The sequence below is a fragment of the Hyaloscypha bicolor genome (genome assembly GCF_002865645.1).
Source record: "Hyaloscypha bicolor E unplaced genomic scaffold K444scaffold_47, whole genome shotgun sequence".
Classification (NCBI taxonomy): Eukaryota; Fungi; Ascomycota; class Leotiomycetes; order Helotiales; family Hyaloscyphaceae; genus Hyaloscypha; species Hyaloscypha bicolor.
The window spans coordinates 405,717-427,720 of record NW_020194549.1 but is presented as its reverse complement, the minus strand read 5'-3'; the positions used below and the strand labels follow the sequence as shown (position 1 = coordinate 427,720).

The 22,004-nt window shown below is 34.8% G+C and overlaps 7 protein-coding genes across 7 annotated transcripts; 4 read left to right on the top strand and 3 right to left on the bottom strand.

The window, feature by feature from the left end:
• Positions 1 to 6,055: 6,055 nt before the first annotated feature.
• Positions 6,056 to 7,185, bottom strand: K444DRAFT_651063 (uncharacterized protein). The gene is made up of 2 exons (XM_024885678.1): positions 6,999 to 7,185; positions 6,056 to 6,935 (listed from the first exon to the last, which is right to left on the bottom strand). The coding sequence occupies exons 1-2, from the start codon at positions 7,081 to 7,083 to the stop codon at positions 6,232 to 6,234; spliced, it is 789 nt and encodes a 262-aa protein (XP_024740858.1). The 5' UTR covers positions 7,084 to 7,185; the 3' UTR covers positions 6,056 to 6,231.
• Positions 7,186 to 7,446: 261 nt separating this feature from the next.
• K444DRAFT_504259 (kinase-like protein) lies at positions 7,447 to 8,951 on the bottom strand (the record flags this gene model as incomplete). The annotated part of the gene is made up of 2 exons (XM_024873378.1): positions 7,447 to 8,328; positions 8,637 to 8,951. Coding segments are annotated over 2 exons (1,197 nt in total), but the record flags the coding sequence as incomplete, so codon positions are not given.
• A 333-nt stretch (positions 8,952 to 9,284) lies between these two features.
• Positions 9,285 to 9,659, bottom strand: K444DRAFT_475222 (uncharacterized protein; the record flags this gene model as incomplete). The annotated part of the gene is made up of 1 exon (XM_024872930.1): positions 9,285 to 9,659. A coding segment is annotated over one exon (375 nt), but the record flags the coding sequence as incomplete, so codon positions are not given.
• A 1,742-nt stretch (positions 9,660 to 11,401) lies between these two features.
• Positions 11,402 to 13,832, top strand: K444DRAFT_316875 (uncharacterized protein). Its single transcript, XM_024871857.1, has 3 exons — positions 11,402 to 12,239; positions 12,313 to 13,557; positions 13,666 to 13,832. The coding sequence occupies exons 1-3, from the start codon at positions 11,467 to 11,469 to the stop codon at positions 13,739 to 13,741; spliced, it is 2,094 nt and encodes a 697-aa protein (XP_024740855.1). The 5' UTR covers positions 11,402 to 11,466; the 3' UTR covers positions 13,742 to 13,832.
• On the top strand, positions 13,731 to 14,668 carry K444DRAFT_584032 (uncharacterized protein; the record flags this gene model as incomplete). Its single annotated transcript, XM_024877847.1, has 2 exons — positions 13,731 to 13,986; positions 14,042 to 14,668. The coding sequence occupies exons 1-2, from the start codon at positions 13,924 to 13,926 to the stop codon at positions 14,666 to 14,668; spliced, it is 690 nt and encodes a 229-aa protein (XP_024740854.1). The 5' UTR covers positions 13,731 to 13,923.
• Positions 14,669 to 18,921: 4,253 nt separating this feature from the next.
• K444DRAFT_660853 (uncharacterized protein) lies at positions 18,922 to 20,158 on the top strand. The gene is made up of 2 exons (XM_024886512.1): positions 18,922 to 19,900; positions 19,974 to 20,158. Exon 1 carries the CDS (start codon positions 19,024 to 19,026, stop codon positions 19,846 to 19,848), a length of 825 nt encoding a protein of 274 aa, XP_024740853.1. The 5' UTR covers positions 18,922 to 19,023; the 3' UTR covers positions 19,849 to 19,900; positions 19,974 to 20,158.
• Positions 20,159 to 21,523: 1,365 nt separating this feature from the next.
• Positions 21,524 to 21,679, top strand: K444DRAFT_521985 (uncharacterized protein; the record flags this gene model as incomplete). Its single annotated transcript, XM_024874166.1, has 1 exon — positions 21,524 to 21,679. A coding segment is annotated over one exon (156 nt), but the record flags the coding sequence as incomplete, so codon positions are not given.
• Between the last annotated feature and the right edge of the window lie 325 nt (positions 21,680 to 22,004).

Genomic DNA, 22,004 nt, shown 5'->3' with positions numbered 1-22,004 from the left:
AATCTATATAAAGTCTTTTAATTCCGATATTATTAATAAATAATATAGTAATTTTAGGAAATAGATTCTTTAGAATAGTTATAATAATCTATATAAACTATATAACAGAATTAGTAGCTTTTTAAAGTAATATAATTATTCTTAATAGCTTTAGAGATATTATAAATATAGTTAAATCTCTATTATAAATATCTAGTATAAGTTAATTATATCTAGAAAAGAAATTAATTAGAGAAATATAAATATATCTAATAAATTCTTCCGAAATCTTATTAGTAAATAGAAATAGATTAATATTTTATAAGATTACTAAATTTATTTTTATAGTAGTATTAATTAGTTTATAAGCTCTAGTAACCTTCTTTATAACTAAAAATTATAGATTTTAGTAAAATCTATTATATTTCTTAAGAACTTTATAATCTAGATATTTTAATAATATTTTTACTACTACTAGTACTAGTACTTTAAAATATAGGAAATTCTTTTCTTATTAGGCTTTATATTTAATAGTTTTAATTAGAATAAAAGAACTAATATTTTTATAGATTTTTCTTATTTCTTTCTAATTAATTATTATAATATCTTTTTAATTAATTATTAATTCTCGAAATATAGCTATTATTTTTCTTCTAGAACTAATTACTAATATCTAATTATTTAAAGCATTTTAAAATAAGTTATAAATCTTTTAAAATAGCTAATATTCTTAATAAAAAATAGTTCTTATACTTTCTAGTATATTTCTATAAATATTCTCTAGCTTTAGATCTCTTAAACTAGTCTAGATATTTATTATAACTTTTTCTAGTTCTATTATTAATATTTACTAGTTAAATCTTTTTATTTTTTATTTTATATATTTCTATAACTAGAAATAGACTATAATTATTATCTTTTTCTTTAAAAGCTATAGCTATTCTTTCTAGTATTCTTTTTATTTAATTTCCGGAATTTATAATTTTTCTATTTAGCTTCTTCTTAATTAGATATAGAAAATACTTTTTTATCTAGTATTTTAATATATTTTCTTTAAGCTCTTATATATTCCAGAATTCTTTTTAGTTTTAGATTTAATATTTCTTAGCTTCAGAAATATATTTCTTTATTATTAGAAAATATTATTTTATTTCTTCTTTAGAAATATCTTTACTTAATATTCTTTTTATTTTATTTTTTATTAAATTCGGAATAACTCTTAATAATATTCTAATTAGAGCCTTTTCTATTTTAGTTTCTTTAAAAATATTATTAATTTCCTAAATTTCTAAACCTAAAATAAAAGAATCTATAAGAAATTCCGGTATTTTCTTATTTCCTCTAGTATTATTACTAGTTATAATACTAGATTCTATTTTTCTTCTTTACTTTTAGTTTCCTATTTTATATTACTTAATTTCTTAATTCTAAAAGCTTAGTACTTTTAAACTATTACTTTCTTCTATTTTCCGGTATTCTTTAAAAATAAAATAATTATAATAATATAGATATTCTAGTTATCTTTAGAGTTAATAAATCTTCTATTTTATAAACTATTATTTCTATATATAATATTTATTTTTATTTTTACTAAAAATAGTTAATTAAGTAGAATTTTTAAAGCTTCTTTAATTAGGAAAAATATATCTTTATATTCTATTTTATTTATAATTTTAGCTCTGAGTTTTACTATTTTTATAAATCTAAATTCTATTCTAATAATAGTAAATATTTAATAATTTATAATATTATATACTATTTTACTAATATTTCTAGAGATCTTTTCGAGAAAAATATTAACTTTAGTTCTAATATTAATTATTTCTTTATATTTAATACTTTCTTAAGGTTCTTAAAATATAAATTAAAGATATAAAGATTATATAATATATTTATAAGCTAGTAATATCCGAATATTAATACTATTACTTTTAAAGTAAATAATTCTATTAGTATTAGATATCTAAGCTAGTATTTCTAGTTTCTTAAATATTCTATTTATTATATAAGCTATAACTATTAGCTTTATAGATTTTCTAGTATATCTAACTATATTTAATATAATAGTATTTCCTATTTATAAAATAATAAAATAAAGAGTATTATTTTTAATTTATTAGTTCTAAAATAAAATAGCTAAATCTAGTATTTTTAAAATATTAATAAGTATTTTTATTTCTTTCTAAGTTTTCGGAAGTAAAATAATTACTTTCTTTAGTAATCTTATTAGAATATTATTAACTTTAGAAGTTCTATATTTATTATAGTTAAATATATATTAGATTTCTAATTTATTTTATTTATTTCCGGAACTATTAATATCTATATTTTTAGCTAAGCTATTTCTTTATTTATTACTTCTTGAAATAATATTCTTCTAGTTTCTTATATAAAATAGCTTTTCTTTTACTCTAGCTTATTTTCGGAAAACTTCTTTAACTATTTTTATCTCTTTTCTCTTTCTTTTTAATAAAGAACTTATTATAGTATTAATAGAAATACTATTTATAATTAAATCTTAGTATTATTTATTAATTCCAGAATCCAAAATATTAGTAATTTCAATATAATTTTCTCTAAAGTAAAGTAGCTATTTAGATTCCCTAGATATAACTTACTTACTTCTATATATAGATTCCGGTTAGCTAGTTCTTTTTTTCCTCTCTTATTTAGTAAACTAGATATCCTCTATTAATTTCTAGATATTTTTAGGTTAAATATTTAAGTTATAGTTAAATTCTCTTTTTCGAACTTAGGAAATAATTTAATTAAACTATTAATACTTACTAGTAAGGAAAAAAGAAATACTTTCTTATCTAGACTTAAATAGTTCTTTATACTATTTTCTATTAAATTAGTAAATATATTTATAATTTATAAGTTCTTTTATTAGTAGGTAATAAAACTAAAAGATATAAATATATTCTAGATTAATATTATTATTTTTATTTCTATTATAATATCTATAACAAATTTATTCTTTTAGTTTTAAATCTATATTATAGGCTATATTAACTTAAATAATATTTTCTAATTATACTTAAGACTAACTTTCTCTAGAATATAGTTATTTAGACTCTTTATTTATTCTAGCTTAATTACTATAACTATTATAATATTTTCTATATTCTTTATTATAAATTCTAGTATATTTTTCCTAAAAACTTGAATTATATTTATTAAGCTATTAATACTATTATACTAGCTATATTTACTATAATTAACTGAGTTATATAAGTAGGCTATAGATATTTCTTTGAATTATAATAGTAGCTATATTAAGTTATTTTTATAAGTTCTTTTAAGTTATAATAATAATAGATAGTTTTTTTAGACTTTTTATTAGCTAGTTAATATTATTTTTCTTAGGTTTACTGCTTTTTATAGGCTTTATATAATTAACTATAAGCTAGGTTCTTTTCTTACTTATATCTATAATAGCTTTAGGAAATATAATAGAAGAAACTAGTAAAAAATACTTATTTTCTGGTTTAGAAACTATATTATAGACTACTATATTCAAGTATTTTTATCTAAATCTAAATATATTTGAATTATTAGTAATATTAAAATAGTATTTCTTCTTTTTATACTAATAGAATATTATTATTTTCTTATATATCTTACTATATTTATAAATAGAAATATTTATAAATTCGAAGTTTATATCTTTAAAAATATAATCTCTTATTAGAATAAATAATTCCCTTATAAATTCTCGGTATTAAATAATTTTATCTATTTCTTTTCTTTTTAGTAATTTCTTTAATACTTTATTAAATATATTAATATAGAACTTAGAAGAAATCCCTCTATTCTAAACTTATATAATAATCTAATTAAAAAAGTTATAGCTAATTTTAAATATTTTCTAGTTATATTCTCGGAATTCCTTTAGTAAGGCCTTAAAGAACTTAGTTTTCTAGTAATCTCTTAGGTTATTAATATAGTATTCCGGTATAGCTTTAATCTAATTCTTATAAATAGATAAGATATAATAAATAATTCTCTTTCTTTTAGTATTATTAGAAATATAATAGTTTTTATATATATTTATATATTATTTTAAAAATATAAAAATATTACTTTCTTAAAACTATAATATTTTAGAAGCTTCTATAAATAGTAGATTTAAATCCGGTACTAGTATATACTTATTTTTAGCTATATTAATCTTAATAATTTCTTCTATAATTAATTATAGAGTTTCTATATTTAAGACTTTTATTAATAATATTTTTAAAAGACTAATTTTCTATTTAAGTATATCTTTTAATTTAGAAACTAGAATTAGAGAAAACCCGGTTAATAATAATAAATATAGTTAGAGTTCGAGTTTTAGTATTAGTAATAATAAAATAATAGCTTTTTTAGTCTTATTTCTATTACTTATATTCTCTTTTCTGCTCTATTAGCTTAATATCTATAATATTTCTTCTTATTTTTACTAAACTAGATATATCTAATAATATTATTAAAGATAATAATAAAAATAATAAATATAATTTCGCTAATTTTTCTGATTTTTCTGAATTTTTTTTCTTTTCTTTATTTAGTATTCTTTTCTTTCTCTAGAAGCTTCTCTAGTTTATTTATATAATTTCTTATTTCCGATTTCTTTTTAATTCTTATTTCTGATTTCTATTTACTATTTTACTTAAATTTAAGAATATTCTTTCTTTTAGATATTTTTTCCGGATTTAGAAATAACCTTTTCTACTAAAATTAATACTATCTCTATTTCTGTTTTTACTATAACTAAAACTAATATATAAATTAATAATATAATTTTATTTCCGAATACTAAAGTCTATTTCTAACTAAGATCTAACTTATACTATTTTAGTATAATTTTTTCTATTCTATTTCCTTTACTTTTTTTCCTTTTATAATTAGTCTCTATTTCTACTATTTCTATATACTATACTAGTAACTATATTTTATAGCTAATCTGTATTTAAGTTACTAGATATATCAGAAATTAATATAAGATACTAAAATTAATATTTATATATCCTTAATATTCCGGCTTTAGGTTTAAAGTATTATAATAGTTCTTTTTTTTCCTAACTTACTAAGCTAATAATCCGCCTTATAAATATTCCTTAGAACTTTATAAGAGTATTACCTTAATTATAAAGTTTCTATTCTTCTTATATTACTTATTATAAAATATATAGAAGCGAAACTATAATAAGACAAAAACCTATATAAAATATATTAGAGTATAAAATATAACTTAATAGTAAAATAATAAATCAAAAGTATAAATAGTATATAGTATATAAAAGCTTAATTAATTAAATATTTATAAAGGATTATTCTCTAAGTCTATAGAAAAACTAGCTTTCTTATATAATTTCTGCAAGTCACGTGCAAAAGGCCGTAGCCTTTACTATATGACCTAAACCTCAAAACCGCTAAAATAACGTGATTTTCGACAAGTACAGCCTGCTATACTATACTAGGCATATATCGAACTACTTATTAACTAGACTTACTACTTCTATTTAGTATATATAAGTAATATAAGATATAATCTAAAACGTCTACTATTAAAACTTTAGTTTATATATAAAAGCTGGGAAGCATAATTATTCCGACCTCCGGCAAGTAGATAATAGCTGATTTTAAATAGTATATCCAATAGCATCTCTGAACTAGACTATATAACCAAGCGTCCACCCCTAGTTAATCTTAAACAGGCGAATCGATTTGCAACTATAGCATTTTATAGCCTTGCAGTAGAGGATAAGGAACCGAATAGATGTCTTTCTCAACGGGAAATAGAGGTTTAACGTTTATTCGTTACCACTCTTATACGTCTCGGCTTATTTGAGGCTAATGGAAAGCCAGAAGAAAACTCTGTTGATATAGGCGGATCTGGCTACCTCTAGAGCTTTCTTGGAGATGAAGTCAAGCTCACGCTACTGGGAACAGCTGCTCCCATTATACTATACTACTCGCTACATACAAATTGCTCACCGATCACTTGCGCGTAGCTACATAATAAAAGCATTTTGAAGCAATATTCGCAATAAGTGTAATATAGGAAAGAACATCTGATATTGAACTTGTGGATTGATTAGCGATCTGAGCTTTCAGGTCAATTTTTTATTCTATATCTCCTTTGATTGCTTCGCGTGATCTTCCTGTAACATCTTGTTCTCCTTTTGCTGCTTCCCCAAATTCATTTGAATGAGTTGCAGTTGAGATTAAATCTGTTGCTGGTCTCGAAATGTGATTCTCCCTCTACTCTTTAACATTCTCTCGCTCTCTCTTCGTCAAATCGATTTGGCGCTCCAGTTCCTTCTTCAATTCTGCTAGTTCTTCCTGGGCATTCTTGTCACGATTTCTCATTGCTGCATCCATTTCTTCTTTTAATTTCTTCAATTCCTCTTCATGTTTCTTTTGCAGCTTGATTATTTCTTCGTTAAGGACGTGGCCTGCAGTCGTTTCGATGAGCTTCTTGCCTTCATCGACCAGCTCACGCTGGATGTGGAGAACAATCCGGCGTTTATCGATGAGCAAGTCTATGAGCGCGTTGCCGGATCTCTGGTCTCCAGAGTATCTAGTCATGATAGCACCTCGACTGATAAGATCTTTCCAGAAAGTGTTCTTGAGTTCGGTCTCCCGTCTAATTCCTTCTTCGGACGAGACTCTGCTCCAGTGTGACGTGGCAAGAACCACATTTCCCAAGGCATAATCTCCAACCAGTTCCCTGAGCATGCGAAGACTTCGCAGTGAAGAGTCGTCCATTCTTGCTTGAGAGATGGGGTGTAGGTATATGATGCCAGAGAGTTTGAATCCTTGGCTATATGTTCGAGACAAATATGTCGAGATATCAGAGAGTACTTCGGTATCAGTGCGGTAGGTATTGTCGAACCCAGGAGAGTCGATCATGGTCAACTTGACTCCCCTGTACTTTACTCGGACTCCAAAAACATTCTGGGTAGCTATATTGTTCCGTCAGATTTTGGGAGTAGCAAGGGACGCAATATTTTTATTGGGGGACTTACACGCCGCTATCCCATCGCCAACCACAACATCCTGTCCTGTTACCTGACGTATTAGATAGCTTTTTCCAGCCCCTGTGACTCCCATAACGGCAATCACAACCTCTCGCTCTCCTTGTTCGTTAAGTCCATTTTCATCAACAAGGGGGTCAAATTGACCCGGAATGTGCTGTTCTAGCGTCCGTTCAGGAGATAAGTAATAAGATCTTCCTTTGGTAATATTTCTCAAAGTTACTCGAGGAAGGCGGACATTATCTCGATCATGACCTGTGAGCCAGTAGCGCTCGTTAGATGCAATCCCACGTTGCATGATTTCTTCCAGTGCATGCACGAGTTGTGAAGCATTTGCGCGAACCCGTCCAAATCTCGGTTCTTTGGAGCTATAATTGGTTATCGTGACAGAAGGATTTTCCATCATTGCGGTGGCCGATACTGTTTGATTGGGGAGTTCGACAACTAGAAGTTTCGTTTTGACAATATTAAGGAGATCTCCTAATGCCGTCTCTCCTACACACTCTTTGTCCTTTGACATATGATCAATACAAGCTTGGACAGCAGGGTGAACGTTGGCAACGAGTTGTGGAAAGGTGCCTTGCTGCCCTTGGTCCTCTATCTGGTCGACCACAAAGAAACGGCTTGGCTCCTCTAGCTTTCCACTGATGTGTGCATTGAACTCTTTGAGTTCTTCATAGCCATACAGAAGCCATACCATAAATTCTACAGTAACGCATCCCATGGACCAAATGTCAGACAGCCTAGACCTTGGAGATAGTTTCTTGGTAACAGACTCCGGTGGCTCGTACTTCACAGTCCCATAAGAATTTCCTGAATTTCGTGATCGAAGTTGAGTGCGAGCAGAATGATCTCGGACTGACCCCACATCGGATAGCTCTAAGGTTCCTATGCATGACTTGTCTCCTGTCGGAAAGACTAAGATATTTTCTGGCTTGATGTTTCCATGACGAACATGAGGCTGGTCTGTCCAAAAATGTAATCGCATTAATGCCTCGGCCATCCCCAAAAGTTGCTCAATAATGTCACGGACTAGACCTGCTGTGACCTTTGGTTCCGGGTTATCGATCCATAAATCTCGCAAATTACCACCGTCTGCCCATGGAAACATTACATAGCGTTCTCTGCCTCTTCTTATTGCAGCAATACCTTGAGTAAGATTCGGGTGACTTAGGCCACGTATTTCCTCCAACAGCATGACTTCGGGCTCCCAGATCCAATCAATGTCGTCTTCCAATTTGGAATCCGGGGGAGGCATGAATTGCTTAATGGCAAATTTGGCAAGATTGCCCTTGCCCTGAATAAATTTTCTATGTAAGTGCTCGACCATTTGAAGTAGGAAGAAATGATTGAGGTTTCGAGAGATCTTACATTCAAGTATGGATCCTTACAATGAGCACGGTGAAGCTCCACCTGGAAAACCTGGGAAAAGGCTCCCTCTTTCAATGCGCTGCTCCTCTCAGTGAAGGGCAGAATATGCTCTGGTTCGAGATCGATTACGAAGTTCTGTTGAGGAAAGATCGGTGCCAAAAAGCTCCATTGCTCTCGACAAAAGTTGTGGATCCGCACTTTCGACCAGACTGTATCGCGGAAGCACCCAATATCTTCCTCTGCGCTCTTTTCTTTAACGGGTAGGGAGCTATCGGTGAAGTCTGCCCTCATGAAAGTGAATACCGCCCTCTCTATTTCCTTACCACGGAGACCACTGAGAATAGTGATCGCAAACACCTTCTTTGCTTTTGAGAGCACGAATCCAACAAGTTCTGATATCGTTGGCCCCTCTCGCAGATCTAAATCTTCAGGTGCCAATTCGTCTTTCCCAAATATTTCTTTAATGACGGTATCCGACGTTATCAGTTCATCCATACAGCTCGCAGGCAGAAACCGTTTCACTTCGGGATCAAACTTGCTGTCGACGTACTTTCGTATAATTTGATGTGGTAATGGTAAATCAGGTGGTAAGTCCTCCTTGGCCCATTTTTGATAGTCGGAGTGGACAGCTTCCGATGGGTTGGTATCAGCAAAAGTGACTGAATCATTATTTTCTTCTTCTTTTTTCTCTTTTTCCGTACTTTTGGGCAAAGAGAGAAGTCGAACCACAAGAAATGTGAAGGTCTGCATATGACGTGCAACATGCTTGGCCATCCGTTTTGAAGCCGACAACTCGGGTTTCATGTCTGGATCCTGTTCATCTGAATCCGTGGATTCTTCGGGTATGTCATGTAAATCCTTGCCGAGGTTGGGATCATTTCTCTTTCCGGCTTTGGCTTCCTCGGGGCTGCTATCGTCTTCGATTAGAAAACAACAGAACGGACAGATATCTTCAGCTCGGTTGAGAAAGACTATACTCTGATGGGCCATGGTCTGCAGTTGTTGAGAAGTGAAAGGCCCGTGAGACTCTTGGATGTGCTCCAAAAATTCCAATTCCGTGGCAAAGCGAAGAGTTTTTATATGTCCGGCCGGGGGTTTGGAATCGATGTCACAGATCCATGTTGGCTGCTTGTATATTGTTCGGGACCACCTTGCTGAATGTGTCTTCCTCATGTGCCTTTCCCACTGTCTAGATCCCGCAAAGCTGGGAACTGGATGAAGCTTGGCACAGTCCTCAGCGATACACACATAAGGTTTCCAATCCCTTTTCACGTGTTCTCTGGGAAGAATTGTTAGTAAGTCCCATCTGAAGTCGAGGATTTCAATTCGTTCGGTTTGAGCATACTTCCACAGAGATGGTGTAGTAAACACCTTAGCTAGCTGATTCTCGCGACACCACTCACAGTCTGCATACATGGCCTTATCGGGGACGGCCTGAAGGGGAAGGTAGCCAGCAAGGCCTTTTGCGACCGACGTTGTTGGTGGGGCAGATTGTTCCAGAATCGGAGTCGTCTGCGACTGCTTCCTCATAAACTCGTCCTCATCGAAGGCGGATGATCTTACAGACGGCTGGATATACTTTCGGAAGTAGCCTGGTCGCTGATGAGTCTCTGGCTTGGGGTTGGTCGAAGAACTTGCTTCGATTTTTTTCTGACTGTCTACCTCTGAACCTGACTGCACCTGGATCGTTCTCGGTTTAAAACGCCCGGGAGACGGACGATACTGTGTGCCACGTTCTTGCAGGTACAGAAACACCTTGTACTTCTGGGACAATGATGCACTCACATGCTCCAAAAGCCGAGGATTAGTGCTGGGGTATAGGCTCTCCAGGAGAGAGTAGGCCAACATCTCAAATGAACCCACTCGTTCATCCTGGTCGAAAGGTTTGATTCGGGACATAAGCTGCCCAGCTGAAGCTTGGCGTATTGCCACTCCCAGCCGATGAAGCCGATCGAGAGCGCCTTCAACCCCGTTGAAGGTAGCTTTCAGAGGCGGTGAGAGACGAACATTGTGGTTCTCCTCGACCAGATGAGTGGCGGGATCATCGTCCGCTGTCTTTTTCTTGACAAGTTCAAATGCTACGTTCGAAGGTTATTGGCAACGAGCGCTGAGCATGCCACATGACCACCAACAGGTATATTAAACGTACCTGCGACTAGGTTTTTCTTAGCTAAATGAAGCTGCTGTATCACAAGACTCTTGACCTCAGCACTATTCCTAAGCCTGTGGTCAAGGCTGAGATTCCCATCGGCAAAGACTCCGAGGAAGCCGATCCAGGCTTCGTATCTTTGCTGATACTCAGTGACAAGACGCCATGTCAGGGGCACGTTGTTGTCTAGCTCAGCAAGAAGGTTGGCAAAGGATTCCCAGCAATCAGTTGCCACTGAAAATATATAGAGCTCCGCTCGCTGAGGCGGGGTTGGAGCTTGGGGGACATCTTGTCTTAAATCCGATAAATTAAGCATTTCCTGGCGCCGGAATTTTCGGCCTGAGCCTTGTGGGTGTACTGAGACAAGCAGGAATAGTAAGCTCCTCAACAGATATGGCACTACTGTTTCGAATCGGGACCTTCCTCTAAAGTGTCTTATCTGCTTGAATGATTGTGTGATAGTTGCACAACCTCAATTGCCTGCTTCGAAGAGCAAAGAGGCAGGTCAAGGTCCTTCTGCTGCAGACAAAAGCCACACACGTGATGATGAGAGATCCAACGAATCATCTATGAACACAACAACCCTACAGTGGGTGCCTCGAAGTAAAACTTTCAGCTGCTGCATGGCGTTGCCCGGCTCGCCATCACCTCAGCGATTGATAGGCTAAAGTCTCTGCCAACTGGTGGTGGAGTCCTCCCTGTGCAAAAGCAAAAGTATCTCAGCCGACTCAGCCACCAATTGGCATGCATTCAATGGCGCTGGTGCGTGCAATGCCGCTTATTCCTGCCCCGCCATCCCGCAAGCACCTTTCGGTCGCGGGCCGAGACTGAAATATCTCCCATCTCCAATAGTTACAGAATCGGGTAATTTGTTCAAAGTCTCACAGCTCTCGCTCCTCGCCCTCGCCCTCGCCTTCGACTTTGCGACCTTGGTCTGACATGTCCCTAAACAGCATCTTAGCATGGCGAATTATCAGTGCCCTTAGTGGCTACTTGATATTCACCCTGCCTGAGACAGTTGAGGATTTTGATTGTCTGGACGAGGCTGCTATCCTCATTGGTAACTCAAAGGAAAATTTCGACTTTGAACTGACCAGAGTCTTTGTTCGGCCCAGATTGCCTTGTGATATACCTCCCGAAAGGATTGCTACCTGCGAAGAAAAGCTGGTGAAAGTCATTTTACTGCTTGAGTCACTGGTGAACCCAAGTCATAACCAAAAGTTCACGGGACAAGAGCCCGATAACAAGTTTGGACATCTTTTCAGTCATGACACCAAGTACAAGAGGCTCTGGGCGCTGCTAGAACTCCTAGAAACGTCACGAGTGCCTTTCAACCTCATAAACGGCCCTTTGGGCCCTGCATTTAATCTGCCACCAGACGATTCGGTTGCAGCCAACCTGGAGACAGTTCTGGATCTCAACCACTTTCTCGACTCAGTACCACTCCCCCAGCAGACCAAATCGATTCCAGCGGCTTTGGAGTCGTCCGATTCCGTCGAAATTCAAGATTCCAGTATACGAGACTATGCAACGTCGGCTTTTGGCGCCATTTTCAGTCACCTCCAGCACTGCCAAACGGAACACAAGCTCATGCTTTATCTCCCTAAGCAACACGATAGTAGTGACTGTGCACCGAAGATATTGCTGGATATGTTTATTTCTGTCTGCCCTGATCATTGCGACTGGCAAGAGACGCAATGTGGCAAGCGCGAGTAAGTTGCTTTTTCTGTGTCCCTCAGCAAGAACCCACCGAGAAAGTGCTTAGCGTTAATTGATCAACCCAAGAAATCTCGACGTTGGCCCTCGAACAGTACGAAATATGGACCTTTGTAGCAAGATTAAAGACTCCCAGTCAGACCGAGAGGGGTTGCATTTACATGTGACTGGGGACCAGATTCAGAATCTCTCACAAGCAACACAAACTACACTCCACAGTAACAAATTTCCTAGGAAGTCTCTCCACACCTTACTTGAGAGCGGGGCTTTCAAGGGGTTCGATCTTAATAGCATGACCTCGAATCGATTTAGTAGAGGCCAGAAGAGGACTCTTGCCACAAGTATCGCCTCCTCCCTCTGTCGTCTACTGGGCTCGGAATGGGTTGGGAAAGGATGGTGCGCCAAAGACATGCTCTTTCTCGCCGATGAAGATGGCCAAAGTGAATCAGACATACCTGTTGGACCATTCATATCGTGCTCTCCGGCTGGCCCCTACCTTGCTGACTATGTTAAATGGGAATCAAAGCTTGCAAATACAAAGCCACCCGTATTCCTCTTTCTTGGAAAGCTACTATTAGAGATCGATCTTGGCGGAAGTTTGGACAGCCATATTGAAGAGGAGTTGAAGAAAGATACAAAGGAGACCGTCTGGTTACTTTTATCGGGAATTTACAAAAACTCTAAGGGTCATCTCGAGTACGGCGATGCAATCGACGCGTGTCTCAGGTTCCACAAGGTTCGCAAGATAAAATTTGAGGCAGAGGAGTTAACTGGAGATCCTGGGGAGTGGTGCGAGTGGGACAGAAGATACATCAAGGATGTGGTCGAGAAGCTTGTGGTACCTTCCACAAGTATTCCTACAGCAGCGAAGACAACGACTTCGAAGGTGGACCACCACGGAGGCCAAAAGACGATTCAGGATACGTCGAAACATTCTTATCTGTTCTCAATCAGACCTAGAAATTCTCCTCGGACCTCTAACTCTCAGGGGAGTGGATCGAGAGACAACACTTCCTCAGCATCTGCTGTTTTCTCTGTGCCTCCTCAATCCAGCTCGAGCTCTAGCTCCTCAGTCAGTGAAGTCCACCACTATCAAAACTCGGCACCAAGTAAGATTAGTAAATCCCAGCAGTACATGTCTGGCGACAATCAAGGGGACAACTCTCTAGATATGACGAAAGCAACACCAAACTACCACATGTCGCGGTGGTTTGCTGGTCTAGACGGTCCAAACGATACAGTTCATCTAAATTCTCAAGAACCGTGGCAGTTCTTCGAAATAGAAAATACTGAGCTGGAAGGTGAGAATAAGAGGTAAGTGACCCTGCAAAAGCATCACAATATTCCATTTAACCTGAATACTATTACAGACTAGCCAAGTGGGCTAATGACTACTGGGAGCTAATAAGGGAGTTCAATAAGACACATTTACCGAAACTGCGGCGCCAAATCATCGCCCCTAAATCTAAAGAGGAGCCTGAAAAGATCCGGAAAATAAAGATTGCTTTGATCGATACCGGTGTAGACCTTTCTGATCCCCTCATACTGCCAGAGCATGTCAATGGAAGAATCAAGGGGCAAAGCTGGGTTGGGTCTAACCCTAATGATTTCAGCGACTCCTGTGGCCATGGCACGCATCTTGTGCGATTAGTTCTCCAGGTCAACAAGACAGCAGACATCATGGTGGCCAAGGTCTCGGAGGATAAAGAGTTCAAGGAAGGAGATTCACTGAAGATAGCTCAGGTAAGGCTCGAAGGAGGGCCTATTTAGCTCTACAGATCTAATCTTTCCAATGTAGGCTATCCGGTGGGCAGTCAAGGAGGATGCAGACATAATCTCTCTCTCCTTGGGGTTCAAGAGAGACATCCCCGTGATTGATGCTGAACTTGAAGACGCTATCAATCCAGAAGAAGGAAACGAAAACACTAGACCTAGGGTCGTCTTTGCTGCGGCATCCAACTGGGGCTACAACTTCCCACTAGCATTCCCGGCTTGCAAGTACGGCGTCTTTTGTGTTTATTCTGTGAATGGATTTGGGTTTGATGGAAAATTCGCTCCGAAGTACTCCACGCACAACGAAGCAGACCCTGACAAGCTACCGCCCTTTGCGACCCTGGGAGTCGCCATTGAATCGGAATGGAAAGGAGAGAAAGTGTGGCTGACCGGAACCTCATATGCGGCTCCAATTGCCGCTGCAATTGCGGGCAACATAATAGAGTTTGCGCGGCGGAACCTAAATCTAGATGACTATAAGTGGAGGCATATTTCATCTTTCAAAGGGATGAGAGGCGTTCTTCATCTCATGTGTATGAAAGGGGACAGTGAAGATTTCACCTACCTGGCACCGTGGCATCTTGCGCGGAATGGGTATAACACCAAGAAAGATATCGGCGACGCAATCAAGCGCCGCATTGGTTATGCCTGAAGTCGGAAATAAGCAGCTCAGAGTAATCGATTTCTTGATTCACAGTTCCTAAGTATAGAATATTCAGGTACCTGAAACACAATAGCATCGCGTCCCCTGTCGGTATTCGTCGCTTGAATGAGCAAGGCCTAGAAGAATACAGTCGGTCCGATCCAAAAGCGACAAAAAAAAATAAAACCCACTACAATACTAATTAATATAAATCGTATTAATTAAAACTATACTATATACTATAGGAATTAATTCTATGTTCTCAAAATTATAATATCTTTATTATTAAGGAAGTTATAATGCACGTAATTAAGCGAGTAAATATTTTTGCTTTTTATATAATCGTTTTTTACTTTGGTTGTCACGTGACTGCCCCCCTTAATTGACTGCTCTTCTATAATTATATTAATATCTTAATAACTATAAACCCAATTCAGTACCCCTTTTATATACTTCTAATAGCTATCTCTATAGGCCTTTAGAAATATAAGCAAGCTAATTCGACTCTTAATTCAATTATAGTTCTTACTATAGCTAAAGAAGCTATAATTTAAGTATTTATTAATAAATAATATAGGAAACCCTCTAATATAGAGGACGATTCTAATAAATCAGATATTAAATAAAATAATAAAATAGAGCTTAAAGATTCGACTCTCTTTTAGGCTTAATAAAAGCTTATTATTAGTAGTAATAAGATAATTATTTTAAAGAAGCCTATATTTATATAATAAGAGTAAAGACTTATAGAATAGGCTAGTAAGTTTCTTATCTTATTTTCTTATTTTTATATTATAATATAAGTATACTAATATTATTTCTAGCTTCTAGAGGCTTATATATTCCCAAATTAATAAAGGAATTAGTAAAGCTATTAAGAACTTAATAAATATATATATATAATTAGAGAGTAAAAGATATTAAGTTATAAAGTAATCTAGTAGGCTTAAAACTTCTATAATTATATTATTTTTTAAATAAAAGAAGCTATAATTTAATATTATTAGAGAATTAATTAATATTTCTAGAGATATATAATTAAGGAAAAAGTAAAGGCTTAAAGATAAAAATAATAAAATAAATAAGCTACTTTTAGATACTTTTATTAGAAATACTTATAGAGATAATAAAGCTCTAAATATATAAATAACTTATTAAGAAGTTCTTAATAATATAAATATTAAGCTAGTTTAAATTAAAGAACTATATATTTTATATATAATTACTAACTTATACTTATTTTAGTAATATATTTAATAGCTTCTAAAGCTAGAATAATATTAACTTAAAAGAATTAATATATTACTTTTAGTAGCTTCTAGTAATTACTATTTAAATAATAGAAAGATATTAGTTTAGTAAATTAAAAAGCTATTTAATTACTATTAATAGTAGTATAATATTCTATAAGAAACTAGAGATAGTAAAAGAAAGATTATCTCTCATTTAGATAATAGAAATATTTTTTTAGCCTGTTATACTTAATTAATTAATTAAGAGTTTGAAATAATATTATTAAATAATTTCCTAAATACTATTAATTAGAAGATTTTACCTTTATTATTATTAATAATAGAAAAGACTATTATTTATAGTATAGCTTATTTATAGCTTTCTAAACTCGGCTTTTATTACTATAAAACTAAGAAAGGGCTTTATATAAATAAATATAAATAATCTAATATAATTAAGTATTATTAAGAGATATTTTTATTCTTAATAAAGGAGGTTTTATTATATATAGTTTAATATAAGAGAAATAAAACTAGTATATAGTATATAATTTAATTTTTACTTCTAATTAAAGTTTAGATATATATAATATATTTTTATAATAAGAGCTATTTCTATAGATTTAATTATAAAAAGAGTCTCTAGCTAGTAAATAATTAGTAAAAAATGCCCGGAAAGAGTAAAAGAAAGCTAATTTATAATTTTGAATTTATAGGCTTTAAGAGATATATTAGAGTACTAAATAATAAAGGTATTTTTATTTTAGATAATTCTAATTTAAATATCTATTAAATTATATATTTAGGCTTAAATAGAGATCCCTAGTAGAATATAAAATAGCTACTAGTATAGATTACTAGAATACTTAATATATTTAAATAGAAGTACCTAAATTATATAGCTATTCTAATATTTAATTAATTTTTTATATATACTTTATATAGTAAAGATATACTAAATATTTTTTATATAAATAAGGAATTAGAAAGAATTAAAAAGAATAATATTAAGGCTTATAAAAGAGATATATACTTTTTATTAGAATATATAATTCCGGGATTATAAGATATTATTTAAGTATTTTAGTAATTTAATTTAAATAGAGAAAGAAAGCCTAAAAGTATAGAATAGATTCTTATTAAATAAGATTATAATATCTCTGGCTTAAGATTTAAGTATCTAAAGAATACTAAATATACTATATTTCTTAAATACTTTCCTATTATTAAATAATATAAGAAAGAAACTATAATAAAACAAAAACCTATATAAAGTATACTAGAGTATAAAATATAACTTAATAGTAAAATAATAAGATTAAAAATATAAATAGTAAAGTATAAATAGTATATAGTATATAAAAGCTTAATTAATTAAATACTAAAAAGAAATTATTCTCTAGAATTATAGAAAAACCAGCTTTCTTATATAATTTCTATAAGTTATATATAAAAGGCTATAGCTTTTATTATATAATTAAAATCTTAAAACCGCTAAAATAATATAATTTTTAGAGAATATAGCCTACTATATTATAATAAATATACTATTTAGCTTATATATTATCGAATTACTAAAACTTCTTTAAAAAGAAGTCCCAAATTAAAAAGCTTATTATAGATTAGAAATATAAGGCTATATTTTTACTAAAGTTCTATTATAAAATTAATCTAATTAAAATATATTAGGGATATAGTAAAACTCGATATTATTAAGTAAAAAAGACTAGCTTTCTAGATACTAAGATTAAGGTAATAGAGATACTTAAAGCTTATTTAATTAAGATTATATAGAGGTTTTATAATTATATATTTTACTAGATAAATATATATTAGAAGAAATTAAGTATTAAATAATCTATTTAGTATATATAGAAGCAAAAATACTATAGAATAATATTTAAAAAAGTAATAAATAAATAAAATAATATATAAAAGTAAGAGAAAGAAAGTAGCTAAGTAATAAATAAGGTTTATAGATTTAGTTTAGCTAAAAATTAGCTTGAAACCTATATAATTAGGGCCCTACTATATATATAATATATATAATATTAGAAAAAGCTATATTTAGTATTTAGAAAGGCTTACTTGAGCTTATAAGGCTTAATTATTATTATTATATTAATAATAAAGCTAGTAAGATACTATAATCTTTTTCTAAAGCCCGGGCTTATATAATCTTAGCAAGCAAATATATTTGTGTTTTATATAGGGAAAAATCAAAAAAGTAAAAAGGGTCTATTTACTTTAAGCCTCGATTATTAATAAACTACAAATTATATTAAAAATCTAATTAATAGGTATTTTTTGCCTGATTCTATTCTATAATTACATTACTTAGTAAGAATTAATTAGGGTTATAGTTAAAAAGTTATTATGGGCGTAAAATAGCGACCGTTTTGTCGCTTTTGGATCGGACCGACTGTATGTCAAGGAAGACCTTGCACGCTCTGTTGTCGAGAAAGAGAAGTACTCGATACACAACCCGCAGTTACTTGCGTTCTTAATGTCACCTGCAATATTACCGTTTAAACAAGGTTATAAAGAAATTTCACAGTCTGCCTCATAGAGTGTTAGTGAGTCAGGGGTGCGGTTTAGTCGGTGCAGTCCCAAGTCCCAAGCATACTATAGTTCCAAGTATAGCTCCTCCCATAGTGTTTGTCTTCTGGTAGGCAGTCACTATAATTTGTGGCATAGTGGGTCCAGGGTAGGATGGATGCGTTGCCTTGAGGCTCTTTGGCTGTTTGTTTCCTTGGGGTTACTTTACGCGAGATGCAGCTATACGTGGCTAGTTTATGCGGCAAGCTGTGCATGTAGTAAGTGTGGCTGTCCACTGAGTAAATTATTTCTTGGCCGCTGGCTGGGATGGATCCAGCGCTTGGCCAGTGATTGGAGAAGCCATATGCAACTTTTCTGCACAATGCAAGTTGAAGTCAAAAACCTAGACCCTTTCCAGTTAGCCGAATGGACACCAGGCTCATATAGATGATGGATCATTCGCGGATTTTGGTATGATCATAAGCCCGATTGCTATGCTTCGACCGTGCGGCATATTTCACTCTCAGGACACCTAAGACATCGAACGTCCAACGAGAACAGGCCTCCTCCACAGCTTGTTTGAAGATAATCATAATGCCATCAACAAAAGCTCCGCCGTCTTTCTTCCTTGTGCCGGACGAGAAGAAGAATTACAATTCCACAGTCCAGCTTGGAAATGTCATCTATCAAGTAAAACGACCCGACGTGGTGCTCTTCCGGCCAGACAAGGCTGTCCCACCTCTTGCACTCGGAGAGTTACCCTCTCCAAAGACGCTTAAGAAGTACAACATCGAGAAAGTCGACGCCAAGTCTTCCAAGTATGGCCTCTTTGCCAAGATTCTTGACTTCTTCGGTATCGGCGCCAATATCTCCCACTCGTCCGGGACCGATGTCTCGGAGCGCTACGAGATCAAGAGCATGACCTTCAAGGCCTTCGAGCCGACTCCAGACTTCCTCGCAGGACTACAGGCGCAAAAGCCTATCATGGACATCCTCAAGGACGGCTCAGAACCATGCGCTTTCCTCATCACAGGTATTGTGGTGGCGTCGGGCATTGTCTTCAAGTCAGCCGACATCAAGGACGGAGAGAACGAGGCGAGCCTGGGCATCAACGCCAATGGGGTCTCGTTCGGCCCCAGCGGCAAGCGGTCTAAGAAGCGAACGCTGAAGATTGACTGGGAGGACGACGGGCCGACCTTGCTCGCCTTCAAGGTGCAGAAGCTGGAGCTAAAGGACGACAAGGTGACGGCGACGGATGAAGAGCACGGAGCGTATTTCGGCACCGATGATGAGCCCGTCGAGCATGAAGTCGAATTCGATGCCGAGTTGGATGAATATGACGTGGACGGAATGCAAGCCGAGAAGATCCAGGATGATTTCACCGAGGGAGAGTACGACCTCTACCTTCCGGATGAGTGACCTTTGTAAAATAAACTGCTGCTTACTGGGAGCTCACAAGCAGAACATCCGGGTAAGCGTCTAAGGTTATTACTTTTTGTATATCAAACTCAACCCTTTTCGAGGAATCCACTAACTTAAGAAAGTACAATAGTCACTAATTTCAATTCTTAAATACAACAGAGACAGTCTCCTTTGCTTGCCCATAATTGTTAACGTGTCACTGATTTAATATACAAACGGTCTACTGGTATGCAATTATACGGGGCATCAATGACTCGTGGAATTTGATGCAGTGTCGTTCTGTGATTTTCCATACCATCTCAACCACTAAATTCATGCAAATCCTTCGTTCGAAGCAAAACAAGGCCTACAAAATTCAGTATAGACCTGTCGCAGCTGATACTTTGGAACAGCTTGTCGCAGATGCAAATGTGGCCATTGCAGATATGTACTGCGAGTGACAAGCAACGTCAACTTATTGACCGCCTCTTAAAGCAGTTGGTTGAACAACACAGCATGTCACCGGCACTCGCAACCTGCTCATTCGAGGACCCAGGAATATCGCATGCCACCATTCTATAAATAGGATCCTGTGATTCTTCCCGTCTGAAGCTCACGATAATCATGCATGGAAATTAAGCTGCGGACTTGAGTCCTTCGTTCTGAGAAACCACTTCTCAGCCGTGTAACGGAACACCCGGAGCCCTCAACTTCTCATTTTTATGCTGTATGCTATCATCCCATACGAATTGTCTTGAAAAAATGCCCCTTGGGAATAAATTTAACCCGAAGCCTTCACATCCTATTCAACCTGAATGTTTGAGACCTTCCGCCAAGCCATGAGATGGGCTATAGCGGGCCGACACTTGCGTGATCTTTGACCCTCTTTTTGGCCTTACTTAGCCTGGTTTAGGACGTAACTTCAATTTAACTCCTGATTACCTACTGCTGGACCTATTAACGCGCGAGGCAGTGTGGTATTCCAGGCGCTTTACTGCTTTTGGACTCCTCAGAACTCCTGCACCAATGAGACGACGTTCTTTACACCATGCTAAAAGGTATGAAAGTAAATTGGAGAACGATTAATTTAATTAACCCAAACTCCAATCTGTTTCCCGTTATGATTATATAAAATGTGAAGTATCTCAATTTTCGCTTAATACAATGGTACCGACCCACCAGGTTTTGGTTTCTACATGATAGCCCAACTATCTAGGTAGTTGAATACAACTTTTCTTCCTTTGCCCTAAGGTTGGTTAGTAAGCTCGCTGCTTTAACTCAGGTGCTAATCACCCTCGGCTCATCCGAGGCTCGCGAGGCTCACCTGAGCAGCCTGAGTAGCCTGAGTAGCCTTGATAGCCTTAGCAGCCTACGGAGTAAATAGCTAGGGAGGTACGAGTGGCGCAGCCTGGTGCAAGGCAGCAAGTGGTATATCTAACGTCTTAGCTGTTGCCCGAGTATTGGGGTACACACCCCGTAGTCGGGCGTATGTCTGGTTATAACTCAATAAGGGGAGTCAAATGGCTGAAAGTAAATTAGGGGAACTGCTTTTATTTCATATCTGCCACTTGTTATTACATACTTTTTTCGGTAATTGTCCTACTTGCTGACAAATTATCATTTTTCAGCTCTCTGTCATAGAAAACTCGTTTCATTAACTATTAGAGTCATAAATAAGCCGCTAGTTCGCGAAAAACGATCGAAGTTAGGATATCGAGCTTTAGACAGCGAGTTGAGAGAAATACGGATTCTTTTAATCCAGCCGAACTCCTCATTTGAAATAGAGTACAGTCTTGGACATACCTCATTACTCACTTTCCCACTATATAAGGCGCTTTTATATACCTGAGGCAATCCTGCAGATATAACAAATATATTACTCAATGGCTTCTTATTTCCAGTTACTCGAAATCTTATAACAGCCCTCTAATACATTCCGTCTTATATATAGACTATTAGCTTCTGGATAAATGCAGTCTGTATTGACTAGGAGGATACTCGGGAGCGAAGCGACAGGTTCAATATATGAAAGCCATTTATAATTAGGCCCAGAAGGTAATTATTTGGCTAGGTCTGGATATAAATAACAGAAGCTTTATAATAGAAGCTATAAATATAGTATACGATAGCTAGATAACGTTAGGATCAAAATCTGGTAACCCTCCGGACTTAGT